Source organism: Rhinatrema bivittatum, chromosome 1, assembly GCF_901001135.1.
Source record: "Rhinatrema bivittatum chromosome 1, aRhiBiv1.1, whole genome shotgun sequence".
In the NCBI taxonomy this organism is placed as follows: Eukaryota; Metazoa; Chordata; class Amphibia; order Gymnophiona; family Rhinatrematidae; genus Rhinatrema; species Rhinatrema bivittatum.
Window position 1 is genome coordinate 483,777,584 of NC_042615.1, and position 22,815 is coordinate 483,800,398.

A 22,815-nucleotide genomic window follows, 5' to 3' on the forward strand; every position below is an offset into this window, starting at 1 on the left:
TTTTGCTCTGTCACAGAGGTCAGGGCAGCGAGATTGCCAGTTCTGCCACTTACACCCCCACATTCTGTATAGCTGCCTCAGTGCCACTATATATCCTCACCAGAGAAACCTACCAAAGGCATGAAACAGAAAAGAGGGAGGGAAAGGGAGGGCAGTCATGCAAGGATAGAGACAGAGGAAGGACAGAAAATAAAAGGCAGGGGAGGAAGGAGAGGAACGGGACAGAGACATATAGCGCAGCCTGGCTTCACCCTAAAAGTGTCTGCTTTCAGCAGTTGCCTTATGTATAGTGCTCCATGGCTCCACTTTTGCAAGGCCTGTGTCTGCAAGGAGCTGCTTGGCTTCACTCCTATAACGACATGAGAAGTGCCATGCAGAGCCAGACCTTAACTCCAGCAAGCCCAGCACCCGACACTGGCCACTCCAAGTCACAAGTACCAAGCAGATTCCAAAAAGTAGATCTATTTCTTGTTACTCATGCCCAAGGGATAGCAATGGCTTTCCCTAGTCCTGCCAGCTAATAATGTTTTACAGACTTTTCCTCCAGGAACTTATCCAGGAACTTTCCTCCAGGAACTTATCCAGGAACTTATCCACTTTTAAACTCCGCTACATCAGTAGCCTTAATCACCTCCTCTGTCAACAGATTCCTTAATTTATCCATCCCATCCCACTTATCATTTTAGAAACTTCTTTTCATGTCTCCTTTTAGTCTTCTCTTCTCCAGACTGAAGAGTCTTAACCTGCATAGCTTCTCATCATAGGGGAGCTGCTCCATCCCCTTTATCATTTGTGTTGCCCTTTTCAGTACTTTTTCAGATTCTGCTAAGCCTTTTTTTGAGATGGGATGAGCTGAAATGCACGCAATATTCAAGGGGCTTCGCACAGTGGATCGATACAGAGACAATATAATATTTTCCATTTAATTCTCCATTCCTTTTCAGCTCATTCCTAACATTTTATTGGCTTTTATGACCATCGCCTCATATTGAGTTGAAGATTTCAATGCATTTGTTCACAAGGACTCCAAAGCCCTTTTCCTAGGTGGTGACTCCTAATACGGAACCCAGCACTGTGTACCTATAATTAGGATTACTTTTCCCTATGTGCATCATTTTGCACTTTTCCACATTAAATTTCATTTGCCATTTAGATGCCCAGTCTTTTAGTCTCACAAGATCTCTCTGTTGTTCCTCACAACCCACTGCTATTTTAACAACTTTTAATAATTTTGTGTCATCTGCAAATTTGATCACCTCACTCATCGTTCCCTTTTTCAGATCATTTAGGAATCTATTAAACAGTACAGATCCCTGTGGTACTCCACTAATAATCTTTCTCCTTTAGAAAAACTATTTAATCCTACCCTCTATTTCCTGTTCTTTTAACTAGTTATCAAACCATAATAGGACACTACCTCCTATCTCATAATTTTTTAATATCCTGAAGACTCTCTATGGGGGACTTTGTCAAATGCCTTCTGAAAATCCAAATATATTATAATCAACCAGCTCACCTTTATCTACATGTTTATTTACATCTTCAAAAAATCTAATATGATAATATAGTAACATTATATTGTCAGCAGAAAAAGACCAAATGATCCATCCCGTCTGCCCAGCAAACTTCCCATGGCAGTAACTGCCACTCTGTGCAAGTTACCCCATGTGTCCTATGTCATTGATACCTACATGTATCATGTCAGCTGGTTCCTTCCCAGCACTCTAATATCCTATCTAAGTGGCACAAAACGTCCGCTAACTGTGCACCAGGCAGGCATAGAAACATAGAAACATGACATTAGAAAAAGACCATATGGCCTATCCATCCAATTAATTTAGCACTATAATTCTCAACACTTTCTTAGAGATCCCCTGTATTTATCCCATGCTTTCTTAAATTCAGATACTGTTTTTGTCTCCACTGCTTCTACTGGGAGTCTGTTCCATGCATCCACCACCCTCCCTGTAAAAAAATATTTCCTAACATTACTCTTGAGTTTACCTTCTTTCAACCTCATCTCATGAGCCCTCGTTCTAGAGCCTCCTTTCCGTTGATAAAGGCTCATCATGGAAGCTTTTGAGATATTGAAATGTCTCAATCATATCTCTCCTATCTCACCTTTCCTCTAGGGTACAAATGATTAGATCTTTAAGTCTACCCCCATATGCTTTAGAACATTTACCTCTGGACCGACTCCATCCTGTTTATATCCTTTTGAAGGTTGCAGTCTCCAGGATTGTACACAGTATTCTCACCTGTGACCTCTCCAGGGGAGGTATCACCTTTTTTTACGGCTTTTACCCTCACTTTATCCATCTGTTTGGCCACCTTAAGATCATCAGGCAAGGTATCAAGCAATCCTTACATGCATCGGACACCCAATTACCTACATTCTTAAAGATCAAATCACTTACTACAACAGTCGCCCTAACCCTTCCCTCCTGGGCACATGCTCAGCAGCTGAGATCTGAATTTGCTGAAAGAAGAGAGGATAAGATTAAGGAGACATGGAGAGATAAGAAGGGAGGAGCAGAGAAGGAAAGAGGGATCAGAGAAGGGAGAGAAGAGGAGAGAAAGGGATAGAGATGAGTGAAAAGAGAAGAGATGGGATCAGGGAAGAAGCTGAGGTATAAAAGTGTTAGAAGGAGAAAGAGGAGTTGGACTGCAGCAGTGTTAGATATGGAAAGGGAGAGGCAGGAGCTGGGGCAAAAAAAATCTTTGCTGCCTGGGTGATGAATTCTGTGAGAGAATGCAGCATTGGACAGAGAGAAGTGAGTTCAGCTCTTAAAGGTATCCAGAAATATTACCGGGAACACGCTGAGTCACATACAAACCCCTTCAACAAAAGGGGGGGGGGGTCAGATAGACGGGAAATAGGACGATTGCAGTGGGGGGGGGGAGAGAGAGACAGGGGGCAAGTAGGAGACAGTGGATGAGTGCATGTTGGAAGGAAAGAGAAGCAAACAGAGAAAGAAAGAAAAAAAGAGAAATATCAGGCAGGCAGGAAGGAGATAGTGAGCAAATGAGAGCATGTAGAAAGGAGGGATGTGTGCAGGAGGGAGGAAGAGAGAGAGAGAGAGAGAGAGACAGTGGAAAAGCGAGAGCATGTGGGATGGAGAGAAAGTGCTTGCAGGAGGGAGGGAGAGATAGAGACAGCAGGCTGGAAGGAGACAGTCAGTGAGTGAAAGCATGTGGGAGGGAGGGAAAGAGAGAGAGAGAGACGGTGAGAGAGACGAAGGGAGACAGCATGCAGGAAGGAGACAGTGGGTGAGTGAGAGCGTGTGGGAGGGCTACATTCTGCTGCACTTTGTTCTGTGCTGCAAAGTGAAATTCAGAGCTGGAAAGAAAGACTCCAAGGAGGCCTGAGGCCGCCTGAGGAAAGAAAGGCAATGTGGCACTGTGCTTACAGCACAAGGTGCAGGGCCTGGCAGTGGCGATGGGCCGCCTGGCCCAAGGTAACAGCGCCTAGCTTTTGTCAGCAGTACCATAGACAAAAATCACACAGAGGAGTAAAACCAAAGTTTGCACAGGATCTGTGGTAATGTAGCAGAAAGAGAGAATGTGGCAGAGGCTAGGTGGTCCTGGAGGTCTTTATCTGCCACCATAGTCTGCGTTTCTAGGAATTCAGCAAGCCAAAGCAGTAGGAAGCTTCTGTACAACTAGAAAGTGAGGCTGCTATCTAGCCTCCTCCCCACCCATTTCTTGTTCCTTCCTACCCCCATCCCCTACAAGCAATGCATTATTAATCCCTTAGCGTGAGGAGGGACCAAAGGCGAGAAGGGAACAGCTTTCATATACAGACCCTGTATTAGTTAATGCAGCTTCACTCCCTGTTCACACTGCGGAGCTACTCTAGAATTAAATGTAGCTTACTTTCTGTTTCTATTCAGATTTAATCCTTGTGTTGGCACCAAAACTGCACTCACATCCATTTAATCCAGCCTTAGTCATCCCTGAAATAGCTAACCCAAGGGTAGGGTTAGTTACTCCACTATTATTGTGGAACTTGCCACCCGATTCCTCCTTATGTGAACATGAGTAGTGGTATGTCTGGAGAAAATGCACATTCATTACTAGATCTGAGACGTTTGCGAGAACAGCAGGAAAGAAGCAGGTGCCCTTCCATATGGACGATGGGCACACACACACACACATGCATGCACACTTCCTCATCAATCCCTCTGCCAGTAAAAACCACAAAGAGGGGGCCTGCTTGGTGATCTTACTGGCTTGAAAATTGCAATTGAACTTTTTAATTCTCCTCCCATTCCTAACTCTTTGCTCTTTTGGCTACACCACAGAGTAGAACTGTCTGCTGAAGCACAGACTGTGTTTGTTCTCCTTTGCTCTCAACCTTGCCAACAAGCCCAACTGCTCTCCTGCTAGCTAACAAACCTAGTTCCTCCCAACCCTCACACGCTCACACCTCAGGGCCAAGCCCAGCACATGAAACAACAGCAGCGTAAAGCAGTCTAGTGGTTAGTGTAGTGGGCTGGGAAGCCAGGGTTCAAATCCAGCTGCTGCTCCTTGGGACCTTAGGCAAGTCACTTCATCTTCCATTGCCTCAGGTACAAACTCAGGGCATCATTGACCAAGCTGCATTAGGTGTTTACTGCAAGTAAATGCCTTAATACAGTAACATGGTGCAGTATTTTAAATAGAATGCATTATTTCTCTGCCCCCTCCCCCCCCCCCTCCTGATAATGTAAAAATGATAATGAGCTGCTTTTCATGCAAAGCAACTCATGACTAAATAACATGGCTTACCCGAAAATTCACAAGCCACCTTATTTTCTGGAAAGTTAACTACAACTCTGAAGTTGTAGCTAACTTTCACTGGGAGCATGAGAAAGCTAATGCATGATCTAGTGCTCCCGGGTCAGTCATTTAAAGGGCCCTAGCAGCCCAACTCATCTCTCCCCCCAACCCCCCCCCCCCCCCAAGTATTAGCAAAATGCCCGGGAGACTCTCAAGACACCTGTGTCACTCCCGCCAACCCATGAAATAGCCAGAGTATCCCAAAAACGTTTCACACAAAATTAAAATGCCAAATACAGGGCCTCCCCCCTCCCTTTTTGTAAACCCCTGCCCCTCTACCAGTTCACCCCATCCTTACTGAAACACCCCTGGTGATAGGGACAAACGTAGGACAGGGAGGGGGGAGAGGAGGGGTTTGGGGAGTGAAACGTTTTTTGGATAATTTGGCTGCTTCCAGGGGCAGTGGGAGGGGGTGGAGTGTGAGACAGAGGTACTCGTCAATACTGGAGGGAAGGTGTTTGGCCGTGCCGCTAGGGCTCTTTAAGAAGGCAGCATCCCCAGGCTGTGGGGGCCACCATCATGCTGAATTTTTGGGGGGCTGCTACCTCCTGATATTTTTCCCTGTGGTAATACTGTGGGGCTTATTAAGCTCTCTCTTGGGAAAATACCAGGGCCAGATTTACTTTTCTGGGGCCCACAGGCAGTGCAAGAAGGGTGGTAGGGCAGCGGGCGCCCCCTCCCCTCCCTTCCCCCAAGATGTAGGGTGGGGGTGTCCACTGCCAGCCCACCCCCTCCCAGCTTCCTTACCTAAAGTGGCAGTGTCCTCATCCTGCAGCGGCCAGCAACTTGAAAACACAAATTTGGTGCAGGACCTGCAGCTGCCCGTCACACTAAAGGCCCCTGTAGCAGCCCAGCGCCCTCCCTCCCACACGGGCTTCCTGTGCAGGGCCTTCAGCGTACAACAGACAACTGCAGGCCAAAGCTGAATTTATTTTTTTTTTTCCAAGTTGCTGCCGCCGCAGGATGGAGACACAGGCGCTTTAGGTAAGCAGCTGGCAGGCGGGCCCCGATAGAGGCAATAGCGGCAGTGGCAACGCTCCAGCACCTATCAAAATTTGGCACCGGAGGCAGTTGCTTATGTTGCTGATGCCTAAATCTGGGCCTGGAAAGTAGCAGTTTGGTAACCGACCCCCTTAGATTGGGGACAAGGAAATAACCCCCCCCGGAACCTGAATGTAATTCGCCCTGAGCTACCAGTGAAAAGGCACGTGCCGCATCAAAGAAAAATAATATAAATAAAACAGCATATAGCCCCATTAACACTATAGAGAAAGACAACAGAAGGAAAGGCAGCTGCGTTTTTAAAAGAAATTATTTTCCTCCTCATTTTTATTCCAGTCCTAGGAAAGCCGTAAATACTACAAGGCTCTGCGTTACTGTTACTCAGTCACCCCTGCCTTTATGGATGCGAGTATAGCAGGGAATGCTGTACCCCTGTTCATCATCCAAACCCTTTCACCAGCTAGGACTCCTCAGACACATGAGCCTGGAAAGCAACAAAAGAATTTGGCTTGCAAACTTGGGGGAACACCTGGGGGTGTCCCTAACAAAAAGACACACTCCAGCTTTAATATATCCAAGGTAAAACGTGAAATTCTAAGGAACTAGGAATAACAGCAACTAAAGGGGAGCAGGCAAGACATTCTGTGGCAGTTTGAGGGGTGCTGTTTCCCCAAAGAACCTGCCCCCTTTCCCCCCTCTTCTGGTGGATTACAGAACAATTTCAAGAAAGAGAGGAAAGCAGGGCTTCCCGTTTCCCTGTGCAGGAAGAAACCACTGCCAGATGAAATGTACTAAACAGGCAGAGAACAATATAAGGTGTTGACGCTGCCCCACATGGCACAGGTCACCCTGACCATTGTGATGTTTCACTACAAGGGTGCTGAGAAAGACCCACAGGGGCACTATCTGCACCTGCCAGGGTATAAAATCAATCTCTCCCCACTTTCCCGTGGTGCAAGTGCCAGGGCATTCCTCCCCTCCCCAAGGGCCTGTCAGAAGCTCCAGCAGCAGGCACGGATCTGCCTTCCGTCCTCCCCCTTCCTCTCAAGTGAAGGGAATGCGACTGTGGAGAAGAAAAGGCCCGCGATAGCTGAACTATTGTTGGTTGGATAAGGCAACCAGACAGCTTCATGTCCTAAGAGGTGGGCTAAAGCCTGTTCTGGTTTTATCCACATGTATGGAGAGAAATCAGAACCACATGCCCATGCATGCAATGGGGATTAAACCAGGACTGACCGGGCTCAACATTTATTACACAAAAAAAAAATCTGGTAAGCTTAACATTGTATGCTACTCATATTACACACACACACAAAAACCAGAAGAGAAGAAAACCCTCTATCTTTCACAAGTCAGAATAAATGACAGCCAGATGATTAGCTTTTCTGTTATGCTTTGAAAACCCCAAAAGGTGGATCAGCTAACCAAAAAGATGAAGTTGCTTACCTGTAATAGATGTTCGCTAATTATAAAAGTGGGTCATGTGACTGTGCTCGGCACCAGATGAACAATCTTTCCAGAGCTTCCTGGAACCCCTTGCAGGCCTTTGGTGTTCATGTGTAAGAGTTTTCGGTGTTTCTGAGGCCTCGAAGCACTCCTCACTGACCAGGAGAGAGACCCTCGGGTGAGAGTGTCCCATGGTCTCAAGGTAAAGAAACAGTGTGATAAGACAGAGCCACAGGGATGCTGAGGTGCATAAGGAGAGGTGTGACCAGCAGAAAAAAAAAGGAGATAACAATCCCTCTGTGCAGGTCATTGGTGAGACCTCACTTAGAGGCTGTATCTCAGAAAGGATAGAGGCAGTCCAGAGAAAAAGCAATATGACATGAGACATAAGGACTTAAACATGTATACCCTAAAGGAGAAGAGAGATAAGGGGACAGGAAGGGAATTCATGCACAAAGAGCAAACTTTTTTTTCCAGTGGAACACAGGCTGTAGAACTAGGGGTCATAATATGAATCTCCAAGGAGGTAAGACCGAGGAACGAAGTCAGGAAATATCTTTTCACAGAAAGAGTCACCTCCAGAGGAAGCAGCACAGACAAAAATGTAACGGAATTCAAAACATGTGTGGGATATGCATAGATATTCCATAGTGGCAAGAGGCTGGGAATGAAGCCCTGGTTAACCTGCACTAAGAAGGCACTGGGGTATGAAGTGGCAGGTAAAGCCCCAAAAAGGGGCATTGTCATGACTGCACTGTGCTTCCAAGAAGCTACTGAGGAGGTCTCCACAGAGTGATGATTACAACCCAAAACAACAGTGGTTTAATTGCATCAAGCCTGGTGGACCTACACAAGGGGACCATGGTTAAACCTGGAACGTCAAGCTAGGCTGAGAGAACACTGTACAAATCTCATCTTTGTGTGAGTTTTCTCACTCCGAAGGACATCAAATCTTCACAAGAGTGTACCGTTCTGTTTGTATGTCTCACTCTGCATGTAAAAGTGGCCCCTAACCCCTACACTACTACCTAAACCTCACCTTGAATTACTAGGTGGGCCTCCTATAGTAGCATAAATAGCTGCTTATTATGGTGCCATCCCCAGAGTCTCTCTCTCTCTCTCTTCCCCCACCCCACCCCCCCCCCCCCCCCCCGCCCCTTATCTCAGGCCCTTCCCCAGCCTAAAAATGGAATATGTGAAAAAATCACAAATTGCATTATGAGCATAATGCATGATATCACACAGCTTAACGCAATTGAAAAAGGTATCGTTATTTTCGGCGATATTGTGTGTTATGGCTTCGCACTTTACAAAGCCAGCCCACTTTTTCTGAAATCCCACCCCCAACCCCTCTCCTTTTAAAAATTTGCATCACACCATGCGTTATGGTGCTTATCGTGTGCGTTAAGGCATTTTTCTCATGCGAAAATGCCTTAACACAATTTGATAAATGACCTTGTAAGTTTGTACCTGAGGCAATGGAGGGTAAAGTGACTTGCCCAAGGTCACAAGGAGTGATGGTGGGACTTGAAGCCTGGTCTCTGCAATTCATAGCCCACTGCTCTAACCACTAGGGTACTCCTCCACTCCAGCAAAGGTAAGTCTTACCTCACAAATCTCCTACATTTTTTTTAAGGGGTTAATAAGCATGTGGATAAAGGTGAACAGTAAATGTAGTATATTTGGATTTTCAGAAGGCATTTGACAAAGTCCCTCATGAGAGGCTTCTAAGAAAACTAAAAAGTCATGGGATAGGAGGCGATGTTCTTTTGTGGATTGCAAACTGGTTAAAAGACAGGAAACAGAGAGTAGGATTAAATGGTCAGTTTTCACAATGGAAAAAGGTAAACAGTGGAGTGCCTCAGGGATTTGTACTTGGACCGGTGTTTTTTAATATATTTATAAATGATCTGGAAAGGGTACAACGAGTGATGTGATCAAATTTGCAGATGACACAGAATTATGCAGAGTAGTTAAACCTCAAGTGGATAGTGATAAATTGCAGGAGGACCATGTGAGACTGGAAGATTGAGCTTCCAAATGGCAGATGAAATTTAATGTGGACAAGTGCAAGGTGATGCATATAGGGAAAAATAACCCTTGCTGTAGTTACACAATGTTAGGTTTCATCTTAGGAGTTTCCACCCAGAAAAGAGATCTAGGCGTCCAAGTGGATAATGCATTGAAATCATAGGCTCAGTGTACTGTGGCAGTCAAAAAAGCAAACAGAATGTTAGGAATTAATAGGAAGGGAATGGCATATAAAACGGTGGATGTCATAATGCCTCTGTATCACTCCATGGTGAGACCACACTTTGAATACTGTTTACAATTCTGGTTGCCGCATCTCAAAAAAGATATAGTTGCACTGGAGAAAGTGCAGAGAAGGGCAACCAAAATGATAAAGGGGATGGAACAGCTCCCCTATGAGGAAAGGATAAAGAGGTTGGGACTGTTCAGCTTGGAGAAGAGACATCTAAGGGGGAATATGATAGAGGTCTACAAAATCATGAAAGGACTTGAACAAGTTAATGTAAATCGGTTATCTATTCTCTCAGATAATAGAAGGACCAGAGGGTACTCCATGAAGTTAGCAAGTAGCTCATTTAAAACAAATCAAAGAAAATTCTTTTTCACTCAGCGCATAGTTAAGCTCTGGAATTCATTGCCAGAGGATGTGGTTACAGCAGTTAGTGTAACTGCGTTTAAAAAAGATTTGGACAAGTTCCTAGAGGAAAAATCCATAAACTGCTATTACGGTAATCGATAAGCAATAGTAGTGTTGTGCGTCCCATCCACGCTAGGCCTGCACCCAGGCCTGCTCACCTTGCTCCTGCTCTAGCGGGTCCCGGGCCATCCTCTCCTGCTGCCACTGCCAGCACCGCCTGTCCGCGGAGTCATCTCCTAGCCCCTCCGCATCAGGTCTAGCTCCACACCGAAGCGCAGAGTCCTCTCCGGCGCCGGCCCCGCCCCTAGGCACGCGCGCGCGGACCGCCCAGCCCTTTAAAGGGCCAAGGGTGAGAACCAGCTCCACGGCACAGCCCGATTACATCACCTAACCAGTATAAAAGCGAGGCCCTGACCCCCAGGACCTCGCCTTGGCAAACGGATCTACACTTCAGGGTCTCAAGTTTGCTGCGTTCCTGTATTGCTACTTGTCTTCGTGTTCCTGCTTGTTCCTGTGTTCCAGTCTGTTCTAGTGTTCCTGCATCTCCGTGTGTTCCAGTGTTCCTGCGCCCTGTGTTCATACTCAAGTAGTACCTTCTCGGACTGATCTCTGGTACTGACCTCGGCCTGTCTGACTACTCTCTTCATCTGCTGCCTGGAACTGACCCTTGCTTGCCTTGACTACGCTCGGACTGACCCGTTCTGGATGGATACTCTGGCTTTGACCCTTGCGCTTCACTCGGACACTCTCTTCTGGCCTTCCGTGACTACCAGACCAACCTGCTTGGATTCTACCCGCAGCCTTCACCCGACTAGACCCGCAGGCGATGCCTGTCTCGCCCGGAGAGCCTTCCTGAACTGTTACCTCCCTGAGGTCTCAGGAGCCTCCAGTTCGGGTCTGGTCCATCCTCTTAGCATCAGCCGCGCACCCTTGCTCATGGTGGGCACACCCCTCCGCTATCTCTCCGGGAGACCATCTGAGGCCCACCTAAGTCCAGGCGGTCCGGGTACCCAAGGGCTCAACCTGCGGAAACTCCAGACTGTTATTGGCGAAGCTCCAGCTAGCCTCTGTCACCTCGTGTGCTCCACCTCCTGGTGGCAGGCGCTCTCTGGGGCCGACCAGAGGGCCGTACCAATCCTGCACCAGGCCAAGGGTCCACCTCCAGCGCAATAAGTAGCTTGTGATTTATCTAATGTTTGAGTACTTACTTGCCATGTACTTGTGACTTGGATTGGCCACTGTTGGATACAGGATGCTGGGCTTGATGGACCCTTGGTCTGACCCAGTATGGCATGTTCTTATGGAGCTCCACAGGACCATGCTGCGGCTCGTTGAGGAAAGCGTTACTTGCCTTGATTGCACAATCCCTATGTGGAAGCAAGTCATGGAATCACAATGAAAGATGTGGGGAAGAGTACTATGTACCCTCTTGAGGATAGAATTTGTAATCTGACAGTTTAAATGATAAATTGGAGATGAATGCTGTTGAGGCCTGACCGTGGAAGCCTATGAACTACTGATTTAATCAGTACATTTTTTAAACCTCTTTTGTAAACTCTGACTACTGGTAATTCCAGGGAATAAAAAGTTGTCTTTTTGAATATACCTTGACTGAGTCCTTAATTTATCTTCTGGTGAGAGTTTCTAGGTACTAAAGTTGGGGAGCTGTCAGAGGTGCTCAAAGTGGGGAGACCTAGGTGATTTGTTTACCTGATCCATGTACCTGAATGTAACTCACCTTGAGCTACCAGTGAAAAGGTGTGAGCTAAATACGCAATCAATAAACACAATAAAAATAAAAGGAAAAACTGCCCTTGCTTTTGGGCCTGGGTCCACTTCACCCACCTGCTTGACTCTTTCACTAAACTCTCACCCCAGCAGCAGGCCCTTCTCAGGCCCTTAGGCCATCCTTCTGTACAAAAGCTGGAAAGGCTTCAGGAGATCTGTTCCCTATCTGTGGCAGAGAAGACCCTGAAGAGAGGTCAGAGGTATACTGCTCTCCGAAACATGACTCCTCTAACAAATAAACAGGGTCCACAAGACTCAGATTCTTATTCAGAAACAGGATATCGAATGGATGTCTGCGAATGCAGCAACATGTGTGATGCCTGAAACTTTTATCTTCTTGGATGTCAGGACCAAGTGGCACTGAGGAGCAGGAGAGGCTTCCCGGTCTGAATCTGCTTGGCTCCACTGCTTGGCGCAGATGGTGCTGGGACAGACAAGCTCAAGGTGCTGAACCTGCACTGCTGTCAACATGCTCATCACTGAAAGGGAGAGGCAGCATGAGGCAGATCACTCAATGTTCTCAAAGTCCCCGACCTCTGAACCTTGGCATGTCATGCGAGTGCCTCAGTGATTCTCCTGTGCAGATGAATCTCAAAGAGTGCTGAGAACAGCACTGTTCTCAGCCTGGTAGGAGAGTTTCCATCTTCCATGGCTCGCTGGAGGAAGGATCTCAAGAGGTCAGCATGCTGACGTCTTACATTGAGATATAGCCATCTTGGACAATTCAGAGCTTCCAGGGTCTTGAAGACACAGCTCTGCTTAAGCAATTCTGAACTCAGCTCAATTAGGGAGAGCAAGATTTATTTTGATTCCTCTGCCTACTCAAGGGGCAGAAGAAGCTGAGGGCTTTTCAGCACGGCTTTAGAACCAGTGCATAGTGGGCTCCCTGGTCCTCACATTGAGCTTTCAGTGTCAGTTTCAAGGCGCTGGAGTTCTGTTTGTAGGCAAGATAGGCAAGGTCTGATCTGAGCTTAAACCATGCTTTGGTGACACCCAAGAGTGTAGATCTTGCAATCCGAGGTATCGTGACTTTGTCCCAAACATTTGTAATAAACTTTGTGATGCTCTCTGATAGAAGAAAATCAATGCAGTAAAATCAAACAAGTTTTTTTGGAAGATTGAAATGACTCAAAAATTTCACCAGACAGACTGCATGAAGCAGCCATAATGGTGAGAGAAAAAAAATGTTTGCAGGCCGTTTCACAGATGATGGTGAGCAAAGAAACTAAGTTAAATGCCAAAAAACTTAACTGAGGAGAATCTAAGGGGTTTTTGAAAGCAAACACCCTGAAAATTAGGCAAACTGCAAGAAAAGTAGTGGGAGCCACTGTAAAAAAAAAAATGCATCTAATGTCTCTGGTGGACAACGATGACATGAGGGAAGTTGCAGGCCTACAGCAGCAAGTGAACTCTCATGCATGGGCACTACAGGCCTTTAGGTCTTTCCAAAAAGCTTGGAAGGATCACCTGTTTGGAACGGAGTACAGTCACATGACCCTCTTCTGTGACTAGGTAACTCAGCCTGTCTTCAGAGAAGGCTTGCATATGGGTAGGGTCACAGCCATTCTCTTCACTGGTAGCAAGCACAAGTTTGACTCAGATTCAAAGTAATATTTATTTTTACCATTATCATTATATATATTTTTTTTATTTGAATGCATATTTTATACAGGTTTTTATTTTTAATGGTAATTGTATTTGTTTTTATAATGTCTTTTATTGTACATTGTTTTTATGTGTTGACTTTGTTTTTAGATGTGCCTTTTCATTGCAAGTTGCATTGACTTCTTTAAATAAATGCAATCAATCAAGTATAATAAACTATTTATTCATTATATAACCCTTTCACTCCCCTCTCCTCATCATTGATTTCTTCTTGTGACCTTTAAAGATATTCTAAGTACCTTTACAAATCTAGGATGATTCACTATACTGGCAAAAGTATCTACACAAAAGATAATTTACAAATAGCTCATGTAGTTCCAAAGCACATGGGTACGTTTACCCGGCATACTTGCCGCTCCTTTCTTTTGAAAACTTGCATGCATACTTTGTGGTGAAGGAGGGTAAAATAGCGTGTGTACTTTTTGATAATCTCGATCAGTGTTTCCCTCCACTGATCTAAAAACATTCCCACATGCTCGCTTCTTTTAACCCAGCTAAGAACCTGCATGCTGCGCACGCCCGAACACAGCTGGAAGGAGGGGGGCAATTTATTGACAGGCCAATGTACCCCGGTAAATCACTATTTATCCCGGTAAATGGTTTTGAAAACTGTCATGCTGCAGAGAAACAAAAAAAAAAAAAAAAGAGGTGAAAATACAGCATTGTTTCATTTGATCCCTGTAACCCATGACCAGGCGGTTCATATGAAACTCTATAAAAGGTGCTTACATTCAAATCTGTGAGGCCCCACTCTGACACTGAGCATTTGGTTTCCAGGCTCCTGCGCTTTCCACCTCTAGCTGGGGGGGGGGGGAATAGCAAACGTTGCCTATGCAGGACCTCATTGCCCCAGGGGACCAGTCGCGCAAGATTAGAAACCCTCTTCCCTTGCATTCCTCAGAAGTCATGCACAGACCCACGCCGAGGCGGGCAGAGCTCGGCGGCTTGCAAAGGGTGTGGGAGAAAGTAAAGTAAGCATAGAACCATTACTGACCTGACTGTCCTTGAATTCTCACCGTCAGACCTGAAAGAAAGAAAGACCACGTCAAAAAAAACAAAAACCAACCACCAACCCAAAACACAGAGTACTTTGTAAAGCCGTGACTCAATATACGTCTTCCATCTGGGCCGTGTGGTCAAGAAATACAGAAACGTAGAATATGATGGCAAATAAAGATTACAGCACCAGTCCTGTAACTTTACTGTTATTATAATTTTTCTTTTCCTTTTTACCATTTTCTGTGTTAACTTTGGCAGCACTCGTGAAATTGTCACGCCAATATGGATATCTGAATCTATACCCACCCTCTCTGCCCGTTTTCTCTCCCTGCTGCAATGCCCCAGACCCTGATGTGATTTCTGGCTTTAGCCCCCGTGCTTTCTTGAATTCTGTTACCGTTTTTGAGCTCGCCACTTGTGCGGGGAGGGCCATTCCATGCATCCATCACTATTTCTGTGAAGAAATGCATTCCCTGTTTCCCTGGAGGGAATTTGAACTCCAGTCTCTAACTGATTTATTCAGCTGAATCGCTTAGAATTCGGTACATAGCTTTGCTCTGTCTGTTTTTGTAAGTAAACTCTGATTTCCTGGATTTCAAAAAGGGGCCTTGGCAGTGGTAACTGGTTGGCTGTTTCAAACTAACTGCTTTTTGAAACGGAATTAAGAATAAATCTGTGCTCAGTCTGTTTCCTGATTTCTCTGAGGAAGCATGAGCTCCAATTTCTGGCTGTTTTTTGTTTTTTTTTCCAATTAAACTGCTTATAATTCTTTGCATAGCTTTGCTCCACTGGTCTGCTTCTTAAAGTAATCTTTGTTTTTTTTCTTGGTAGATCTCCCCGCCCCATCAACCTTGTCTGCTTCCTATTGTTATAAGAAGGACAATCTTGGAAGCGTATTTCCCCAAGTGAAGCTGCTTAGTTGCCCTCTTCAGCTCAGGTAAAAAAAAGTTGCAGGTGGGATTCCAGCACAGTGGGTGTGTGGTTTAGCCAGACTGTGGGGAGGTGCAGCCAGAGGCGTGCTTAGATTGGGGGGGGGGGGGGGGGGGGAGGAAGGAATATAGAGCACACGCATGACATTTTCACAAGTACATGCGCCAATTTTAGCCCTCTCAGCCGCAAGCACGAAAAAAGCAGGGACAAAAGCAGGCAGGCGGGTTTCTCCTGTGCACCTTGCACTAATTTTTAAAGATAAAGCATCCACATATTTTCCTCTCTGAAAATGACCGTAAATACTAGAGATGTGAATCGGAACCAGAATCAGTTCGGATTTCAGTTCCGATTCACATCTCTAGTAAACACTCTAAGGGGCTGATGTAATAAGCTGCGGTAAACCATCCACGTTGTTTTTGCATGCGTTATTGCACCCGGTTTTCCCACTCTAATCTTATGTGTGTATGTAAAACATTTAGCGCTGAGAAAACCTACATACATACCCACGCAAAAACCCACGGCTGGTCTAGAGCAGGCCCATGCAAATAGCATGTACAGGAGGCTGTTATGTAATCATAGGATATGCAGAGAGCTGCGCTGGAAGAAGGAACTGTTTAGCTCATGGGTTGTTGGGTTTTTGGTTTTTTTTTACGTGGGTTTATTTAGCCCCTGGGTCAGGGCAGCAGTAAAAGTTAAAGCGCCTGTCTGATTCTACTGCATATTTGAGTGCATATACAGCACCTATATCAGATTTCCCCATCAGAAACCAGGTGTTTACCCATGTGGAAGAGCACACATCGCTGTAATATATTAATTACAGCGAAGCTTGCTCTTATCTGCTGTCATCCACTACATTACAGTATGAACTAGAGCCTGTCCCCTCTCAGCCTCATACCGCAACCCCCTTCTTCTAGAACTTTCTTTCCACTGAAAAATGTTTGCTTCTCGTCCATTATTTATACCTTTCAGGTATTTGAACAGCTCTTATCATATCCCCCCCCCCTTCCCTTCTCTACAGTATGCATATTTGGGTTCTTAAGTCTCACCTTATAGGGCTCATGGTGCAGACCCCAGACCATTTTATTCACAGCAGGAGTAAATTTGGGCAGCCTACTTTTGCTCACCCAACACCCATTATTTTCTAAAGTAGGAAAAATGTCACCTTTTTTCCTCCCATCGAAAATAATGAGTTTTATGTGGTGCTGCAACACCTTCTTTCCTATTACGTTCATACTCCAGTGTCAGGAAAGAGATTAGGAAAAGCACATAAATTAAAAAAAAAAAAAAAAAGGACTTGTTTCAGATGCCTTGTGGCGCTTGTCTTTTAAACAGTGGTGTCTGACAGTCACAACTAACCGCATGCTAGGGCAAATTGTGCTGCGGCTGGCCTTGCACCGGGGTGCAACTGGTCCAGGGCTGGTGTGCTGTGCATGGAGCCACAGAATGGCTCTGGGAAAACCAAGCTGAAAGTCTGGAGAGACCCTGGTGTATGGCCTCGCGCCTCCCCCACCAATCCCCCACGGATGTGGATTGGCCCTCAGGGGATTCAAAAGGAGTGCTGGGATACCTGGAGGATATCCCCAGCATTTAGATGACCAGGAAGCCAAGGTACCAGAGAAGCCTGCATTCGAATCCAGCCGGTGCTCCTTGTGACCTTGGGCAAGTCATTTCACGCTCTTTGCCCCGGGTACAAACTTAGGGGCCGATGCAATACAGTGCGCTCGGCCGAGCGCACTGTGTAACCCGCAGTCGGACGCGGGGCTGAATTGGCGCTAATCCACCCCCCTAAGCAACAAGGGGATCAGCGCCTATTCAACGCGGGTCCAATGCACATTTAGCAATCAGCTGAGCGCATTTAAATGCTTAAAGAAACTGTACCTAAAAGACAGCCGAGTTAGGGAAATCGACGTCCTTAAAATCGGCGTCGGTTTCCCTAACCGGCAGACGGCCGAGTCAAGAAAACCGATCGGGGTCGCGTTAGCAAGGAGGCGCCTCCTTCCTAACGCGACCCCCTAATTTAAATACTGCATGGCACCCCCCCTTGGGTGCCTGGGGCACGTTAAGAAAGCGGGCGCTGAACAGTCAGCGCCCGCTTTCTTCGCACTTTTATTGCATCGGCCCCTTAGGGCCTGATTTACTAAGGCTTTTCTCCCATTCTGTATATATGGCGAAAAATGCTTAGTAAATGAGGCCCTAGACTGTAAGCCCTCTGGAGACAGGGAAGTACCGACGGTGCCTAAATGTAATCTGTCATGAAAGGCAGAATATAATTTTTTTTTTTAAAAGGGTACAATTTGGGGTCTCAGAGGAAGACTCGTGCATGCTTCTCCCTGTCAATACCAATGTGGTGTTCTGTAATGTTATGTCAGATGCCCTGTGCCCCATCTGTAATAGAGGTTGTGTTCTCCAGGACTGGATTTAAGATTTAACTTAATTGTGAGGGTTGCCTGTTTCATTTGTAACTACCGCGCACCATAAATCACAGAATGTTATGTTGTTGCTTTATTTAACAATAAACCTGTATTGAGACACCAGTACCTATGTGATTGTACTGCAGGGGTTTCCAACTTGACACTGAAATAACATCCCAACAACACACTCACTAATCACACCTATCCCCCCCCCCCCCCCCCACACACACACACACATTCATGCCTCATACTTACATTCACTCTCATACATCTACATTACTGGTAATACTTTACACATGCATTCACACTTTCGCACTCAAGACCCCAGCCTTCATGTTCACATATCCTACAAAGCGCATTGGACACTGAAGTTAACAAAAAAAAAAGTATTTATATTTTTGGCTGAGCCTCTTCAAGGATGCTGCCTTCTTCTTCCCACCCTCTACTACCAGAAACTGAACAGCAAATCATGGTAAAGCTGCAAAGAAAAAAAAACGATTAGATAAGCAGCACGTCAGAGAACACAAAATGAAGTTAAAGAAAATAATAATAATAATAATTTAAAAAATTATTACTCGCTCACTCCACTGTTCATGGTGAGTCACAAAAGAACATTCATAATTATAAACAAACATAAATTACAATAAACAAAACCAACAATAAGACATATAAAAGGGCATTTCTTCCAATCAAAAGGTTTTAAAGAGGCCAGGAATGTAGGCCCTGCTGGCAGATATAGTCTAGAGAAATCCTGAACATTACAGAGGCTGCTGTATAGTCTGTGTGGTTGCTGGGGAGGGGGAAAGTAGAAGTCAGAAGAAAGTGCAAGTTGGGAAACTTATAATACATGCATACAAGCAGAAAATAAGAACATAAAGGGAGAATGCACAGAAGATAAAAGTAACACAGGACAGGGCAGCTTGTGGCTACATGACAAACGCCATACAGTGAACAGAGAGCACGGCAGAAACTGAAACCGATATTGAAAAGTGCTCTATCAGCACAGAACAAGATATAAGCTACCAATCAGCTTGCAGTCCTTGCACTTTCATATTGCTTTGAAATAGAAGATAGGCCCCAGAAAGATCTTGGAAACTTGGATGTAAGAACAAGTAAGCTCCCCCCTCACCATCCCATCAGGTAATCTATAAGAAGCAATGTATACTAAGATTGTACAGCCCTAGAGCTGAAAGTGATGTGGGGCTTAAGAAATAGATTACACATATACAGCTATCCTCACAGGCCTCCAGGGCATACAGTACTTAACGGCCTCCGCAGATTCAAATTCCCAAAAAGTGCTGACGTATGAAAGCCAGTGACGTTCATCAGTCTCCGTTCTTAGGCCTGGACAATCATTTTGGCAAATACAAGGAATGAGTGAAAATCCACCAGCAGATGAGGGGAAAGAAGCAGCAAATTTGCAAAGCAAGAGAAAAGACACTTTAAAGAGCAGACCAGCAAACAAGGGAAAATAAGTGGCAGAAGTACAAATACAGCAGAAAAGTACAAAGAGTTGCTTCAGAAACCCACTATAGATCAAAATTTGATACAGCAATAGCTGAGGAGAGGTGATCATAGACCTAAAGATGACTGTTAATTGCAGCACAGGATAGTGGGCTATGGACAATGGTCAACAGCCAGCATAGAAAAAAAAAAGGAAAAACAGATAAATGCAGTATTCTGCAAATCACAGCTAGAAATAGTTAAACATTTCATCGCTGGGCATGAAGTGCTGATGTCAGAAGGCCTATATACAAAAAGCACAATAAGGTGGCATGGCTTATTAATTGGAAACTGTGTAAACATTATAACATTGCTGTATTAGAAAAACGCTGGGAGCACAACCCTAACAGAATTGAAAAGAATGCAGGCGCTTTGATTATCTGTCGGGGTGTAGGGTGACTGCCGAAGTTGGTGATGGACCAGAAAATTTGTTGCTGCCATGTGACTGAAAGCAGAGTTGCTTATCTGTAACAGGTGCTCTCACAGGACAGCAGGATGTTAGTCCTCACAAATGGGTGACGTCATCAGGATGGAGCCCAATCACGGAACACTTCTGTCAAGTTTCTAGAACTTTGACTAGCACCTACTGGGCATGCCCAGCATGGTACTAACCCTACATCCAGCAGGGATCCCCCTTCAGTCTTCTTTTTTCCATGCAGCAGTAGCCACGTGGGTTAAGGAACTCTCTTGAGATTCCTGACAGGAATTTTCCTCACAGAACTTCTTTCAAAAATTTCAAAAACATTTTACCCAATAGGGGGTCCCCCTATCGATATCCATACTCTGCGGTTGAAAGGTAAGGTTTTAACCTTGTTGCGGTCGATTCCTGTCGAGTTATCCCTTCGGGGCCTAATGGCCATCACCGCACTGCGGCTAAATTTTTGACAGAGTCATGGCGTCAGTTTTTCATCGGTGCCCCAACTGTACTCGAACAATGTCCATCACTGACCCGCACGGGGTCTGTGTTATGTGTTTGGGGTCCGACCAAGATGTCCTAACTTGCACCAAATGTGCCCAAATGACACCGAAGGGCATAAGGCTCGTTTAGAGAAAATGGAGTTTCTCTTTCAGTCAAAAACCCCAACTCCATCGATAGCTTCGACTTCGTCCGAGCCGGTGCCATTGACCTCTCGCCAGCACCATGACACCACTGCTGCCCGACCGGAGTCGACAATTCCAAAGGTGTCGATTCCCTGCTTGCCTCCTCAAGAAAAGGACTGAGGAGATCATAGTGAAAGACATCAACACCATCATCACAAGGTTCAGTCCGCGCCATTTTTAAAGATGGTGCCGGCCATTCAGTGCTCCCTCCATGTGACAGGGGCCAGCCAATGGCACGGATACCCTGTCACATGGTAAGGGCAAAGGCCATCGGCGCCATTTTAATTAGTGGCAGCCGATGGCCCGAGAGCGGGAGATCGCTCCCGGGACCCCCAATGGAACACCAGGTACCTGTAAAATGTTTTTTGGGGGGTTGGGAGGGTGGGGGAAGCAAAGGGATTAGTTTTAAAGGGTCAGGGTGGGTTTTTTGTTTATCGGCTCGGGCGCAGCCGATAAACAAAACCGCGATCGGGCCCGATGAAAAAAAACCCCACATGTGAATCCGAACCGGAATCCGAACCGATTCCGGTTCCGATTCACATCTCTACTATGGATGCTATTGCCCCTGGATCTCCTAGGGCATTCCCATTTCAACCAATAAGGAGCTTGATGCTAGAAAAACAGTCATTGTGTTAAAAAAAAACCAAGAAAAGCATTGCTGATGGAGGTGTCAGAACCAGTGCCGATGCAAGGGTGTCCAGCCACCCTAGGCAGTGACATCATCACATATCTCTCTCTCTCTCTCCCCCCCACTCCAAAACTCCGCCCCCCCCTGCCAAATCGCACAGAACGCACCTCTGCAGCTCCGTTTGTACACGCGATCTCTCGCATGTCCACATCGCCATTCCCACCTCTCTAGCTTTCACCTTGGACTACAACGCCCCCCCCCCCCACATACTTCTGGCCCCTTAGGTGACCACCTAGTCCGCTTAATGGTCCCGCCAGCTCTGGTCAGAACCAAGAGACTATTCTATGGACTATATGGAGAGAGAGAGGATCTTCAAACACCAAGGGATGTAATCAGAAACCAAGAAGAGTGGCAGAAAGATACAGAAAATAACAAGTCCCAATTGCATTGGGTGCCACTGGCCTGATTAAAAAGGATTTTCAAGCACACCCTGATATGCTGCCTATATATTACATTCTATGAACTCACTCTTTGGTACACTGCATTAGCAATACATTTAAGGGCTTGAAATCGTTGCCAATATACAGGGTCGGTGGAAGCAGAAGGCGATTTAAGTGGCAGCCTAAAGTGCCAGAGATCTGGAGGCAGCACTGCAATGGCATCTCCTTCTTCCCACCTGCATGGCCTTGAAGAGGAAATGATGTCATATGGGCTCATGCGGTCGGGGAAAAGAGATACCATCACCACTGCTGAAAGGAGCAAGAACAGACTGCAGCAGTTCCTGGAAGGAGCAGTATGTAGATTAGTACCGTGCCCTGCACCCGAAGAAAGGAGAAGGAACAGAAAGCAAAGCAGTGTCGGCCTATACAGCCGAAAGGAGAAAAAGGTGTAGCAGCATCATGTTCGCCAATGCTGGAGAAGCAGCATTGACCCCATGGCCCGATGAAAGACGGGTAGTCCTGTCAGCTATTGGGGCAGAAGAAGGAGGCTGCTCCTACTTGTGTTTCCAGAAGAGAAGAATGAGTGGGAAACAGAGCATGTGTGTGAGTGAAAGAAAATATGTGTGTGTGTGTGTGTATGAGAGAGAGAGAGAAAGAGAATGTGTGTGTGTAAGAGAGAGAGAGAGAGAAAAAGAAAATGTGTGTGTGTGCGTGCGTGCGTGAGAGAGAGAGAGAGAGAGAGAAAGAGAATGTGTGTGTGTGTGTGTGTGTGTGTGAGAGAGAGAGAGAGAGAAAGAGAATGTGTGTGTGTGTGTCCACAACAACCCCCTTTCCCCCTACTAATTCATGACAATCTCAGGGCATCTAGAAATCAAAAGTTCCCAAGTATGGAGAGTGGGGGAGGGTTTTTTTTAAATCCTTATTTGTTTTGCTTATGAAGTGTTATTTGATGTGTCTGCTTGTTTGAAATATTTTATTGGTGTTTGGAAAAATGTTTTAACATTTTTATATCCGTTTTTAATTATTGCATGTTCTATTCATCTATTGTTTTCAAATAGTATGGTTTTACTGTTATGATTCATAATTTATATTTCTTGATTTTGTTGTTTAATGTTTTATGAGGAATGGTAATATTTTTGTTTTTCCCTTGTTGCACTGCAGTCTTGCTTGTTGCAGATTCTGGTTCAGGTTTTCTCTGCACATTTCTATTTATACTTTATGATCTCTATTCTATAATTGGTTAGGGTCTGTGTTCTGTGTGTGTGATCAAGGTAAGGTATTCTGCTAGTGTGCAGTGCCTGTGTACGCTTGTTCTCTTTTACTAACAAGAGGTGTACCGGTGTCTAAAAAATAAGGCCAGAAGTCTAAACAAATAAGATTGAAGAATTAGAATGTATGGCACTGAACAAAGAT

General features: G+C 45.6%; 1 protein-coding gene across 2 annotated transcripts in view; it reads right to left on the reverse strand.

The window, feature by feature from the left end:
• The window catches only part of IQSEC2 (IQ motif and Sec7 domain 2), a 415,732-nt gene that overhangs the window by 338,135 nt on the left and 54,782 nt on the right, over window positions 1-22,815 (reverse strand). For both annotated transcript variants that reach the window (XM_029607435.1, XM_029607469.1), the window contains exon 2: window positions 14,385-14,414. In XM_029607435.1, the coding sequence (XP_029463295.1) occupies window positions 14,385-14,414 (30 nt within the window). The remainder of the gene's footprint in view (window positions 1-14,384; window positions 14,415-22,815) is intronic.